The 15494-nt window shown below is 37.6% G+C and overlaps 1 protein-coding gene across 1 annotated transcript; it reads left to right on the top strand.

The window, feature by feature from the left end:
• Window positions 1–6335: 6335 nt before the first annotated feature.
• On the top strand, window positions 6336–11561 carry LOC137737829 (protein NRT1/ PTR FAMILY 4.6-like). Its single transcript, XM_068477396.1, has 5 exons — window positions 6336–6459; window positions 6591–6699; window positions 7019–7236; window positions 9415–9855; window positions 10087–11561. The coding sequence occupies exons 1-5, from the start codon at window positions 6457–6459 to the stop codon at window positions 11071–11073; spliced, it is 1758 nt and encodes a 585-aa protein (XP_068333497.1). The 5' UTR covers window positions 6336–6456; the 3' UTR covers window positions 11074–11561.
• The last annotated feature ends 3933 nt before the right edge of the window (window positions 11562–15494 follow it).

Here is a 15494-nt window from a genome sequence, read left to right on the forward strand (position 1 = left end):
CCAAAGTCAGCTTAAAAAAGAATTCAACTATATATATATATATATGTGTGTGTGTGTGTGTGTCTATATATATATATATATATATATATATATATATATGTGCATGCGATCCACATGCATGCACCTAATTTCCTTAATTATCATGCTCCCCGGCCGGATCACTGTATCATGCACACAAACTGGATTACAACACCAATATATTGCTCTGAGTGATTAATGACAGTAACGTGAGCAATACTGGTTTTGCATACGATGGAATTCTCTCTGTGTGATCTGTGCTAGCAATTGAGATAAGGATATACGTACGTAGACTTTTCGTTAGGGTTACAACAAAAAGGGTAGACCCTTTTCATTTGGCCTTATGTCTTATATAATTTAAAGCGACGTACTTAACAAACAATAAATAAATTTCATTGGAAGCTTTATTTATGGCTTGCTGGCTATCTCTATGTTCTGGGACGGTGAGTCCCATAATTTTTGCCTGCATGTATAATGTATGTACTCAGCGCAATGGCTTGAATTGAACACACAAATGATGTCACTGTGAGCTAAAGACAGATGGATGAAATGGGGAGAAATAGGAAAAATGAAAATGTTGTTGACCCTTCAATCACACCTGTACAGCATCTTCTAGGGACCACAATGTTTGGTGTGACGGAGTTGTTGATATTACATGGACGGTGAGAATATTTAATAAAGAGAAGTAATTTTTATGCAATTTTTTTTATCAGGGAAATGGTGTGTGTTTATCAAATCCCTTTAATAAATAGATACACATATAATACGGGTGAAATAATATCCCTATGTGACGATACGATAGTTACTTATGCTGAAAGATTTTTTGCAAATGTAAAAACAAATGGGAAGACAAGCTCAACTTGCCATCTCAATATTTTAACCTCTAAAATCGATTAGGCAACAAGCAATAAGACAACTTGATTTGATTCAATGAGTTTGATAAGGTAGATTGAAAAGGTCAAGGCAAATGAGGTACAGCTAGCCATATATATCATGGAAAATGGGTTCATTAATTTGGTATATGTGATATTCTCAGTTGACATTTGCTTCGTTAAAAAATTTGTCATTCGAATGAATGAGGCAATGAGTAGAAAAATTCACCTTGTCAAAGACAGAGTTGTCCTAATTCTAACCTCATCCATTAGAGACCATGTTGCAGTTGCATGGTTTCAGAGCAGAATGAATCTTAGATCTGTAGATTTGTTTCTTACTTGTTTGTAATCTAAGAATATAATTAATTAATAAATTCAGGTACAGCCGCAATTTGTTTTGATTAACTAACTTAAACACACATGGATGTCATTGACATCCCGTGAAGATTAACACAATTTTTAACATATCGGGAAAGACAGAAAACATTTTAGCTGAGTAGTGACAAGCAAAAACAACATATCGATCGGCACGTAAAATTACCTAACTGAGATAACATTACTTTATTTCTTCTAAAATCGACCTTAATTATATATGTAGAATTCTCTGGAACTTATAGTCGGAGCCTACAAACCCGAGAAATTTAGACCATTCAAGAGAAAAAGAGAGATCAAATCCTTGAATTGTGTGAAATGAGCAGTGAGATGAACTGTTGAAGATCGTAAGATTTAAAATGAGTGATTCAAATTTCTTTGTCTATCAACTCCGTACTACGTCCGAGATCCGGAGAGGATCTCAACTCATATATGTATATATATTTTGGACGTTCTTGTAAATTGCAATGCGGCCACATTATATCTATATATCTATATATATATATATATATATAGTAGATTAATTGTGAAGTTGATCTATTTTCAATGCTTGGCCTCAAACATTTAGCATATCCGCTTGTCCATTTCATTAAAGTAATGCGGATATCATGTTACATTACATCGTCTTCCTTCCTCCTCCATATAAAAAATTGAAAAATGTTAGGATTATGTTTTTAGACTCTAGTATTATATATAGACCGCATGATGTGGTGGTTGATTGTTAGATTTTTATAGAGACATAATGTAGCGGTTGATTGCTGGATTCTTCAACCACCACATTATGTAGTCTATATAATTTGGTCTTAAAATATGGTTTCTCATCTAGTATTTTCCAAGTTTTTATATGAAAGAGGGAAGAAGACGATATAATGGAACATGGTACCAAATTACTTATATGAAATGGATAAGGGGATATGCTAAATGTTTGGCCTAAGAAGGAAGATAATAAGTATTTTTGAGTTGGAGGAAAATAATATTAATACTTCATGATATGTGCAGAATATATTTGCAGATCCAAACTTGCCAGAATCATATCCAAACGGCCTTTGATTTGAACTGATCTGAACCGTGCTGTCTTTGTTGAAACAGTGACCTTCAGTCACAGTAACGGGACAGCTAGGGTTACTTGCTTATCATGACTAGTTATGGGAGGCCACAAGTTGAAAATTACATTAAAAAACTTTAGAAGAAGGGAAACCCCGTGTTGTTTCTGCTAATTAACCTACTTGCATTGCATGTCTCTTTCATTTTTGCATCTTTGCATGTTAAGGATAATAAACAAGTTAATAAAAAAACACGAGCTACATAATGTAAATACATAACTAGCCAATAGCCATATATACGGGGCAATATATATAATCGGGCGGAGATTATTATACACTTGTTAATGAAAAGGAGCTTTATGGAGACAGGAGACACATGCAATGTTTTTTCACCGTGCATTTGTTTAAACCTAATTTGTATGTTTTGTTTATTTAACATCGTCTAACGCTTAGACTTGAATTTCGATCGAGAATTTAGAGTTCACAGTCAATTATTTCCTCACTTTCTCATTATAAATTTATCGTTTTTACAAAAAATGTTATTTATAACTAATTTAAATTTTAAAAGAGTTTTGAATGCTGAACCAAATCTAATCTTACCCATCATCTTATTTACTACTAGGTTAATTACAGTAGCTTACTGCCATGTATTTTTTCATATATGTTAAATAGAGTTAGATTCTTGTCATATGTCCTCCGTCAATGAAGTTGAGTTTAAACCCCCGGGGCTTTTATTGAAGTTTAGAACTAAAACAACATATACTGCTAAGGTAGAAAATTATACTTGAACGCATTGTTAATAAATATATGAAATGTGTGTATAATACGTGAAACATACATACCTGTATTAATATGTTAAAAAATGTACAGGAAATGTGAATTTTATTTTCATTATTGAAAAATGTGTAAAAATAACATGTATTGAACATAAAAGGTATGTGCGTATGTATATAATATATGTATGGTATTGTGCAGTTTTAAAAAAGTACAATTAACAAATTCATTAACGCATATACAAAAAATAAAAATATTATTAGAAAGTACGTATGTGTGTGTGTGTGTGTATTCAATATGCGTATTAAACACAATAACGTTATATTATAAAATTTATAGTGCAAGCTTGGATTTGAAGAGACATGCTAATATTTACTTTATATATCGATTGTTGTATCTTATATGTACTAAGAATCGGTCAGTACCAAGTTATAGACACAAAACCTAATTTTTTTTTTTATGCTATGAATTGATTCCCAATGTCTGCCCAATGTTTTTATCTGGATACGTGTTTTCTCCAACACCAAGCAGAGAGACCTTTGGTTCACAGAACACTGAACTGAATAGTGGGAGCTAGTGTCGTGGTAGAGGCTAGAACAACACATTCTCTCTCAGACTCTCGCAAGTCAGATAGTCAAAATGCCCCCAACACTCTCCGTCGGCCCTCCATGTGTGTATATATATGCACAAAAAGAGATCAAGTTCTTTTTTACATAAAACTGATGATTGATTGAAGGCATATCTTCGTGAACGTCGGCATAGTAATATATGGTACTACTTTTCCGTAATGGAATATGTGATCATGTTCAACCACGTTTCACCCTAATCGATTTTAAGAAAATTTTGTGGAACGAAGATATATAATAGACGGAAAATCGTTAGATTCAAAGAATTTACTAACCTAATGGTTTAGACAATATTATGAGACCTCGATAATTACTGCTATATATATATTATTGTATTTGCATTAGGACAAGTAAATCCGCGGTCGTACCACTAACAGATGGTAAGTAAGACTGATGAGTCATAAGCTTTGGTGATGGTGGGTATCAGGTATGTCCTTGAAAGCTTAAATTTGACTAACTTTCAATCTTCCATCACTAATCTTTTAATCACAATTGTCCAATAGCTAACATTGTGATCATGCCATATCTTTAAGCTCCACTCTTTCATGCAACTTGGATTTCCATTCTGCCGGGGGAAGTATAATTTAAGTAATTTGATCGTTATGCTTCTGTTAAAGATTAAAAGAACAGAGAATATGTTCTTTATTTTAATTTTTATATTTATCATTTGAAAGAAGAGATGGTGACAGTCAGAGACGACTTTGAAGGGGAGCGAAAAGTGTAATCGCATAAGATTTCAAATTTGAAGAAGCTCCCAAAAAAATTTGCCATTTAATATTTATTATATAAGATTGAACTACTTTCATGTTTTTGAAGGGGAGCGAAAAGTTTTTGAAGCTTTTGGTTGTTAAGATTGAACTACTTTCAATTATTTACTAAAGGTTATATTCGTAGCTTTTTTTACTTATTATTTAATGTTATTTGTAAACTTACAATCAATGAGTCTTAAAGTTTGTTTTGATTTAAGTTATTACTTTTTAACATTAATACATTGTCTTACTGTTTTGAAAAACTATCTTAAAGAAGAGCCCCTTTACAAATTTCGTACAATGCTCTTGAAATCTCAAAGATAGCCTTGGTATCAATGGAGAGAGGATCAGCAGAAATATTTAAAGAAGAGATAAGTATATATTGAGCACCCTTTTAACATCCCCATTCTGTGAAACCTACATACCATAGAAGGTGAGGCACCAACACCTTTACATTTAATATATAGTTTGGTGGGAAAACATTACAAGGATTACAAGGGGTACCCAATAATTTTTGGCTCATTTTTTTTCATTTTGGGTCAAGATGATTTGATGCTTCCCTATTTTTCTCTCAGACATGTATACTTCTGTAAAGCATCTATTTTTAAAATATATACTAATGAAACTTCTTGTTAATTTTAAATAAAAAATAGCACTAAGGAACACTAATTAGACAATAAGATGTATATATAACATGATTTACTGCTCTTTTACTGTTTATTTTAATTTTTTTAAGTATGTGAGATATTCTACACTAATCTACATTAATAGCACGTTTACTAATCCATAATCAAATTGAGAGGAATTGGATTGAGGGGGAATTGAAATGAGATGGAATCAGAATCAAATTCTTGTTGAAGTTGTTTACTAAAACTGTCCGGAATTGGAATACAATTCCATAAATCTGTTTACTAATTCAGCATAATCGGAATATAAATTTGATATAGTATATAATAGTAAGAAAAAATTAAATTGCTTTTTTATTTCATAGACATACTAAAATGATTTTGTTTATTTTTTTTTTATAAATTTAAGTATTGACTTTAATATCTAAATTTTCTCGCTCAAGTTGTAGTTTTTTCTTGTCGGCATATGTATGGAGTTATGCAAAATGTGAATGAGCATGAAATTATGCTTAATGAGCTAGAAGGACATGGAAAGAAATTGTTAGGAGCATTTTTAGAAAAATAAGTCTAGGGTTAAAAGGATAATCTTGGAAATAATGAAAGTAAGTGAGGGCATAAAGGGAAAAAAATTATCATTCCGATTGCTAGGGCAATCCGGAATCCAAATACCTTGTATATGTTGGGAATCCAAATCCTCCAATTTCAAGAATTGGATTCCATTTTTTGTGTGGGCCCCACGCACTTTTGATTCCTCCAAATTTTAGTAAACACAGGTATAATCCGTAATCGTAATCGGAATCAGATTTCTTATTCTCATTCTGATTATGAGTTAGTAAACGCGCTATAAGATGAGGAGAAGAGTCTAAAACTAGGACTCTGGGGATTGAAGAGGAAAACAGTACTAATCACTAGGGCAATTCACCACTTACTATTGTCTAGTTATATGGTATATTTCCATAAAACATCTACCCTTCCAATAATATAAATTGAGCATGAAAAATAATTGATTTCAAAATACTTGCTTGCATGGATTCATTTTGAAAATTACAATTTAACATGCATGCACAAATTAATTAATTACTTTTATATGTTCATTAGACTATAAAATGTGAAGAGTATTAGTATTCATTTGATTTATTCTCTACTGTGACATGCAATGTGAGATTTTAAAGGGAAATTAAGTCATTTTCTAAAGGGTCTATTGACTCTTGACCAGTCTCTCCCCAAGTTGGACTCCCTTCAATCCTTCCCAACTCTTTAAATCTCCCACCACCAGTCACCACTCTTTATTAATCAAAACCCTCTGGCACCAGGGATCCAATCCAAATTAAATTGAAATCCAAAGTGGGAAGAAAAGGAGGGCGCACAAGAAAGAAATGGTGGGTTCCTCTCTCCTTTTTTTTTTTTTCCTCCCATCCCTCACACTTCTTTTCCTGTCATGCTGCTTTTTCTTTATTGCAAGTTGCAACACCCCTTTAAGTCACATGAGTTTTTGTAATGGTTCCTGTAGGAGCAAGAACAGCAGCTCAGCACCAGATGGGAAGGCTACGTGGACTGGAGAAGCCGACCTGCAATCAGAGGTCGCCATGGTGGCATGCTCGCCTCCTCCCTTGTGCTGGGTATGTGTCTCTTTTTCTTTGTCACCTGATCGATCACCTGGTTTAAGTACCCTTGGATTTCACATCAAGGATTGAGAATAAAACACATAAAGTACATTCATTTATTCTCCATCCTTGATGTCAAATCCAAAGGTAAGTGATCATTCATTCCTTGGTCACTTGATGAACAAGAGAACATTTCTACCTAATCCTCATCACTCCAAACCCCAAAACAAAGAATTGGGTTTTTGAAATCATTGATTATGTTGTATTTCTAAGTATTTTGGTGCTTTTTTTCACTGATTTGATAGGTTTTTGTGTTGTTATGCATATTTTTTAGTGGCGGAGGTATTGGAGAACTTGGCATATCTGGCAAATTCAAGCAACTTGGTCATGTACTTAAAGGATTATATGCATTTATCTCCGTCCAAAGCCGCAAACAATGTCACAGATTTCATGGGCACCGCCTTCCTTCTGGCCCTTCTCGGTGGTTTCTTATCCGATGCCTTCTTCACAACTTATCACATCTACCTGATAAGTACAGTTATTGAATTTCTGGTAATTACAGTTTCCAGTCCTCCTCTCTCTGAACGTTTTTTCTTTTTTGGTTACTTCTGCTTGCAACTCTCTTTCTTTCTAATGCTATTTACATACTAATTTTTATTTGTTACACATTCTTGTTAATTTTCAATCATCGAATAAAATAAAAAAAAATAAAAAATAATACCAGTGTGTGAACGTGTGAGAGATTAAAAACATCTATAAATAACACCGCTTTTTCTTTTTTCGGTTACAAGCTTTCTCTTGCTTTTTGTTAATTGCTATATATATGCTGATAATCTGCACGCATTTCTTCCATTCCTTTCCCCTTAACTTTTGCATCATTTTTAGGACTATTAATTCTATAATATATATAGAATAATTGGGTTGGTTCTCTCGAGGGAGTCCAAACTCCAAAGGGCACGTGGCTTGCAACAGGAACTCGGAGTCTGTGCAAACTGGGGTTGGGAGCAAGCTCCATAAAACCCTCACAGCCTCTCAGAAATTGATAACTTGTATGGATATATTAGTTAGAATCATAACTTGCTGTAGTCAATGAGTTCAGTTGATGCCTAGACATCACACCACTTCATTGTTTTTTTTTTTTTTTTTTTTTTTTTTTTTTTTCTGATGTGAGAAAGCTCACAGCCTTGATAAGGCGAAAGAGTGGTGCTATCTGCACATATTTTTTTATTTTTTACAGATAATGCAGGATGACAAGAGCAGTATATACTAGACAGAACCAACTGTTACTAGCCCATGTTTTTTTTTTTTTGTTTTTGGCAAAATTAGCCTATCATGAACAAGAAAGAAAACATAGCCCACCCCTATAAGTTTTTCTAGCTCCGCCTTGTCCTTATAACGATGTATTATTGGCATGAAACGTCATCATAACAATGTACTCATGGCATATAAATTGTTGTCGAGGTTGAGGGCCCATGTATTGCTATGCATTTGTTTTCTTATGTCATGCCATGACAGTGAGAAACTTCGAATGCTCAATTTCAGTTTGACAGCAATGCATGCATTAATACAATCTTTGTCTTCTCCCTTCACAACCTTGTCTTTGCTTAAGACTTGCTTGATAGAAACACTACTCAGCACTACATGATAAGATCTCACTAGCTATATCACTCATTAGTGTATGGAAATGTATCATCTCCGGATCCCTTCCTCCTAATCCATAAAATCAGAGAATCTGTGCTGTTGAAATTTGATCCAACGACTACAAACAAAGGCACACTTTAAAAATTATAATAACTTCAGCCGTTGGATCAAATTTCAACGCACGGATCCTCCCGATTTGATGAATTAGGAGAAAGAGATCTAGAAATGATCCCTTTCTTTGGTGCACCACCTCCACCCCTTGTGCTGGCCCTTTTTCTGCCACGTACACCCATGTTTTGGGAAACATGATTGTACCAAGTAAAATCAATCATATATATTGTGGTTGAAAGATCCACATCCAACATATATTTCCTTATTTTGGATCTCGTATAAGTTTTAACTGTGCAAGAGGCAAGTATCATATACAACGACGGTGTCTTCTATCCATATTCACAGAACCACGTGTCTGGTTACGGTTTCAATAGGGGCCAGAGGCCGAGAGGGATGTGGAATTCGACAAAATGTACATCAAATTAGAGCCATCAACCATGGTCTTAGGATAAATAGGACCCCAAGGCAAAAACATTACTTTCATCCGTAGTGACATTTCATAAGCAAGTCCTTTTCCAAAAAAATTGAAGTGGGGATTCAACACGTGGATTGGGGACCCAATCCCAATGTTTTTAGCTTTCCATTTTTGCCTATAGAAAATTTTGGGGTTTACTGTTGATTGAACCATAAACTTTGGAACTCTTCTATTGGTCACTTCGAAGGGTGTAGAGCCCATTATCTGTGGCCCAATCATGGCCCACATATTTATGGCAGTTGGTCAGCCCAACTTAAGTCCAAGGGCAAACCCAAGTTCACAACATAGACGTGGCGATATTTTAAATTAGTTTAATTCACGGGAGGAGATTGAAATTGATTACCGGAATGGATGTAATGCCTTGACCAACTGAGCTAACTTACATTCGCACGAAAATCACAAACTTTAAGATATTTTAGTCTTCTTAACTTGCAAATGTTTTATTCTTTTGCCTAATGCTTATCTGCCTTATCAATCGATTCAAACTTCCAACATTGTCACAGGGTTTGATCCTACTCACAGTGCAAGCTCGCTTACCTTCACTGAAGCCACCATCATGCACCAAAGACAGCCTCGACAATCCATGCCAAGAAGTTGAAGGTGGAAAAGCTGCCATGTTGTTCCTAGGCCTGTATCTGGTGGCATTGGGGGTCGGAGGGATAAAGGGCTCTTTACCATCACATGGCGCCGAGCAATTTGATGAGAGCACTCCACAAGGCAGGAAGCAGAGATCAACCTTCTTCAACTACTATGTCTTCTGCCTTGCTTGTGGCGGCCTGATTGCGGTGACACTGGTGGTGTGGATTGAAGACAACAAAGGGTGGGAATGGGGTTTCGGAATTGCAACCATTAGCATATTGTTGTCCATACCGGTGTTCCTTGCTGGCTCTACTCTTTACAGGAACAAGATACCTAATGGAAGTCCCCTAACAACCATTTTCAAGGTAAGAAAAGTAAGATGATATGTGCACCTTGTAATGTTCGTGATAATGTAAATTCCACATCACTAACACATCGGGGAGATCTAGGTTACTTAAGCAAGGGATGAAATCTAAATCGCAGATTTTTTATATAAGCGATTTTCTGCTTTAAACTAATCTAAAATACGGGGAATGGCCTTAAAAGGTAGCTTGAATTCCAAGTAATCTAATTTAATTTCTGTTGCTATTGAGCAGGTTTTAATTGCTGCCACACTTCACAGCTGTGTGACCGGAAGTCCAAGCAATGCCATTGTGAGCATGGCTCCAACTCCTTCTTCAACCCTAATCACCAAAGCAGTATCAGAACCAAACATCGTGGAGAAGGAGGATTACGCCACTGATAACCAAACACCAACAGAAAGCCTCAAGTTCCTAAACAGAGCAGTTGTAGTGAACAAGCCAGTCCACGATAAACTACATTGCACCGTGAAGCAAGTAGAAGAAGTCAAAATCGTGCTTAAAATCCTCCCGATTTTCGCATGCACGATCATTCTCAACTGCTGCCTAGCTCAGCTCTCCACATTCTCCGTCCAACAAGCTGCGACCATGGACACAAAGCTCGGCTCTCTGAAAGTCCCGCCTGCTTCCCTCCCCATCTTCCCCGTACTCTTCATCATGATCATAGCACCAGTCTACGACTTCTTCATCATCCCATTCGCACGTAGGGCCAAGAAATCCGAAATGGGAATCACGCACTTGCAACGCATAGGAGCCGGCCTAGCCCTCTCCATCATTGCAATGGCAATAGCAGCCCTCGTGGAGATCAAGCGCAAGCGCGTAGCGTCCAACTCTGGAATGCTAGACTCAACCGAGCCACTCCCCATCACGTTCTTTTGGATTGCGCTTCAGTACTTGTTCCTGGGGTCAGCGGACCTTTTCACATTGGCCGGACTGTTGGAGTTCTTCTTCACGGAAGCGCCGACGAGCATGAGGTCTCTGGCAACAGCTCTCACTTGGGCTTCCTTGGCAATGGGGTATTATCTGAGCTCAGTGATTGTTTCTGTGGTGAATGATGTTTCAGGGAAATACTCCGACCACAAATGGCTGTCCGGTAAAATGCTGAATCACTACCACCTGGAGAGATTCTATTGGCTCATGTGTGTGCTGAGTGGATTGAATTTCTTGCACTATCTTTTCTGGGCAACCAGATACAAATACAGATCAACAAGAACAAATAAGTAAAACAGGAAAACAACTTACATGGTACGGGTACACTATTACTGTGATGTGCTGTGTCAATGATACAATATTATGCAAACAAAAACTTACACATGTCTACGTATCGTTGATATAAGATGTTATGGTAACAGTATACCCGTGCCGTAAAGTCATCTGCAAAACAGTTTTTTTGGCAGGATCATATATGTGGCATGATGATCATAACTTGCAAGACAACAGCTTGGACTGTAAATAATGATGCCCAAACTGGTAGCGAGTCAGAACTGAATCAGAGAGGCCTACACAGAAATGGGATATAAGCACAGTTTTTTCTTTATAATCTTGTAGTCATTAAGTTATCTATCATAATAGAAATGTATGGTAGTTTGGTTCATGTTGTCAGATTGGCAATGGACCAGTGGATTATATGTGTCGTGTGCTCATGTCATGTTTTTGCAAGTAACCTATGCTCCTTTTTGGAACGATAATAAATAAAGTATCTGGCGAGATTAACTCATTAGTGAAGGTTGTAAGATGCAAATATTCACCCTCGATTTTAAGGGAAGGGAACCTACACAAGCTATAATAAGGAAATTGAAATTGAAATTTCGAAAAAGGTAATTCTACACTCACTTAAGTAGAATTTTCGTCTTGTCGATGTAATTGAGGAGTGCACTAATGACTTTTGTAAAGTCAAAATTAAGATAATTAACTTTAGATGGATTCGTTTGAGCTTCATTGATTTGTATTTATTTTTCAATGTTATGATCACATAATCGTATATTATCGTTGCAATGATAATATTCTTAACCATTCGAATTAATGCGTCAAAAAATCAGATAAGCATGAACAAAACTTTAAATTGGTCGAATAATTCCCAACTATATTAAATTATGGTTATTATTACTGTTAAGGAGTAATGTGTATGAACGAATACAGTAATTCTCAATCAAATCCCAAACTAATGTTGCCCAATGAATGGAGACATTCACTGCACTCGAACCGAGACACCGTGACTGGGAGTCCCAGCGTGGACAAGAAATAGCAAGTAGTATCCAGGTGGGGCCACTGTGTTCTTCGGTGGGCCATACGCCGTAATCTTGTAAGCAGACGTCGACAGGTGCACCAGGCGCGCCACGTCCAAGACCACCATCCTCTGATTCATTGCGAACGAGTGCGTCGTAAACGACGGCGTCACGAGCGCCACCGTAATCCCGGGATCGGCCCGGTACTCGGATAAAACAAAAGTAACAGAAAACTCCTGGCCGTACGATATGGTATCGTCCCTCGTTTCGACGGTCAGGACCGACGGCCTCAGGGAAGCGAAGAGTGGGGCCAGGTACGGCGGGTGGAACGCCTCCTAGCATTTCACGCAGTAGCCGGAATGTTTCAATTGGCAATGACTTTGTGAAGATGTCTGCCACTTGTTCCTTGGTGTGACAGTAGACAAGTTCAATTGTCTTTTGCTTCACATGGTCCCTTAGAAAATGGAACCTGGTATCAATGTGCTTGCTCCTTCCATGTTGAACAGGATTCTTTGCAAGTTTGATTGCAGACACGTTATCTACGTGAATCACAGTCGATTCCACTTGTGGATGACACACTGACTTCAACAGATTTCTTAACCAAATTGCCTCACACACGGTTGAGGCTACAGCAACATACTCGGCTTCACATGATGACAAAGTAACAATTGATTGCTTCTTTGAAGTCCATGAGAAAGCTGTTGATCCTAGAAAAAACACATAGCCAGTTGTGCTTTTCCTTTCATCTTGGTCACCTCCCCAATCACTATCTGAATAACCAAATAATTTTGCATCTTCACCAAAATTATAAAATAGACCATAGTTTAGAGTACCTCTTATGTACCTCAAAATTCTCTTGGCGGCCAGCCAATGAGACTCCCTTGGTGTTTCCATGTATCGACTCACGAGTCCAACACCATAAACTATATTAGGTCTTGTGATTGTAAGGTACCTTAGGCTTCCAACGAGGCTTTTGTACACTGTTGAGTTTACAAACTCACCCTCTCCTCATTTGGACAGCTTCAATCCAGTTGCGACTGGGGTATTGACAGTGTTGCACTTGTCTATATTGAACTTCTTCAATATGTCTCTCATGTACCTTTGTTGAGAGATGTAGATACCATCACTTTCTTGTTTCACTTCTATGCCAAGAAAGTATGACATTAATCCATTGTCAGTCATCTCGAATTCACTGAACATGGATTGCTTGAACTCATGGAACATTGCCTCATTGTTTCCTGTAAACAATAAATCATCTACATAGAGACAAATAATTAAGAACTCCCCTTTTTCACCATTCTTCATGTAAACTGAATGCTCGTATGGACATTTCTGAAATCCATTTTGGTGAAGGTAGTTGTCGATCTTTGAGTTCCAAGCTCGTGGTGCTTGCTTGAGGCCGTACAAAGCCTTCTTCAAACGATACACCTTATCTTCTTCTCCTTGTACTTGGAAGCCTTCCGGTTGTTCCACGTACACTTCTTCCTCAAGTACTCCATTAAGGAAGGCTGACTTGACATCTAGTTGATAAATTTTCCATTTATGATGTGCGGCAAGAGAGATTAGCAATCTTACCGTGTCAAGTCTCGCAACTGGAGCATAGACTTCATCATAGTCCACTCCATACTTCTGTTTGTAGCCCTTTGCTACAAGCCTTGATTTGTATCGATCCACACTCCCATCTGCAGTACGTTTGATCTTGTAAACCCACTTGACACCAATAGCCTTCTGATTTGGTGGGAGCTTTGTCAGCTCCCAAGTGTCATTCTTCTCGATGGCATGGATCTCTTCTTCCATGGCTTTCTTCCAACAATCTTCTTCCACAGCTTCATTGAATGAGAAAGGCTCGTAGTCTGCATACAAGCAGAAAAGGTTGGTTTCTTCTTCTTCTTCTTGTCCATAAATCTCTGTGAGACTCCTTAACCTCACTGGAGTTGAGGAGCTGCTTTCCTCACTAGATGTAGGACCACTCCTTGCAATTCTGTGCACTGGAGTTGTTGTGATTGTTTGAGCAGGCTGTTGCTCAATCAGTGGTACAACTTCTGGTTCTTCAAAATCAGTGGAGACGATATTCTCTTTACTGACTTCTTTGTTGTTCCACGTCCATGTCTCTTCCTCACTGAAGATGACATCTCTACTAACCACTAGTTTGCCAGTTAGTGGGTTGTAGAGCTTGTATGCCTTGGACTCTTCACTATAGCCCACAAACACACACTTCTCACCTCTATCATCAAGTTTCCTCCTCTTGGCTTCTGGAACTTGAGCATATGCAATACACCCAAAAATTCTTAGGTGTGTAACATTCAGCTTGTATCCACTCCAAGCCTCTTGTGGTGTCATCCTCTTGACACTCTTTGTTGGACATCGATTCAACAAATAAATCGAACAAGCTACAGCTTCTGCCCATAACTCTTTTGGCAAATTCTTCTCCTTAAGCATGGACCTTGTCATGTCAAGGATGGTTCGATTCTTTCTTTCGGCTATCCCATTTTGCTGTGGGGTATAGGCAGCAGTAAGTTGATGCCTAATTCCTTGCTCCTTGCAGTATGCTTGGAAAGCATTGGAGGTGTACTCTCCACCTCTATCTGATCTCACAGCCACAAGCTTGTGGTTACTTTCTGCCTCTGTGAGTGCCTTGAACTCCTTGAAAATTTTTAGGGCAGCTGACTTCTCCTTGAGAAAATAGACCCAAGTCTTTCTACTGAAATCATCAATGAAGGTAATAAAATACCTATTACCTCCATAAGACATGGGATCCAATGGACCACATATATCTGTGTGCACCAACTGCAGTGGTGCCTTTGCTCTCCATGTATCACCAACAGGGAACGATAGTCGTGCTTGCTTGCCAAGCACACAACCTTCACATACTTGGCGTGTGGCTTCAATCTGGGGTAGACCACGAACCATTCCTCCACTTGACAGCAATTTTAGGCCATTGAAATTAAGATGGCCAAATCGAAGATGCCATTTCCATAACTCATCTTCCATTACACCGATGTTGCAGCTTCCAATCTTTGTGTTCAAATTCAACGGAAACATCCGGTTCTTTGACATTCGAACACGTGCAATAAGCTTTCTCCTTGCATTCCTGAGAGTGAGAAGCATGTTCTCCATATGTATAATGTACCCTTTCTGGAGCAGTTGACCAATGCTCAGAATGTTGCTCTTCATACCTGGTATGTAGTAGGTATCGGAGATGTATTCTTCTCTTCCATTCTTCTGGATGATCTTGATCTTCCCTTTGCCTTCAACTGGCAACTTTGAGGAGTCACCAAGACTTACAGATCCATAGGCCCCTTTTTTGAGTTCGGCAAAAAACTCCTTCTTTCCACACATGTGATTGCTTGCACCAGAGTCCAAATACCAAACATCTTGTTGGCTACTGGAATCATGGTGTGCTAGTAAGACTGTAAGTTC

The sequence above is a fragment of the Pyrus communis genome, chromosome 6, assembly GCF_963583255.1.
Source record: "Pyrus communis chromosome 6, drPyrComm1.1, whole genome shotgun sequence".
NCBI classification, from domain to species: domain Eukaryota; kingdom Viridiplantae; phylum Streptophyta; class Magnoliopsida; order Rosales; family Rosaceae; genus Pyrus; species Pyrus communis.

Excerpts from the sequence above, each read along its gene's own strand:
- LOC137737829 (XM_068477396.1), top strand. Across the intron at positions 6,700-7,018 it reads CGCCTCCTCCCTTGTGCTGG|TGGCGGAGGTATTGGAGAAC; the intron begins GTATGTGTCTCT and ends CATATTTTTTAG. Across the intron at positions 7,237-9,414 it reads GTACAGTTATTGAATTTCTG|GGTTTGATCCTACTCACAGT; the intron begins GTAATTACAGTT and ends ACATTGTCACAG.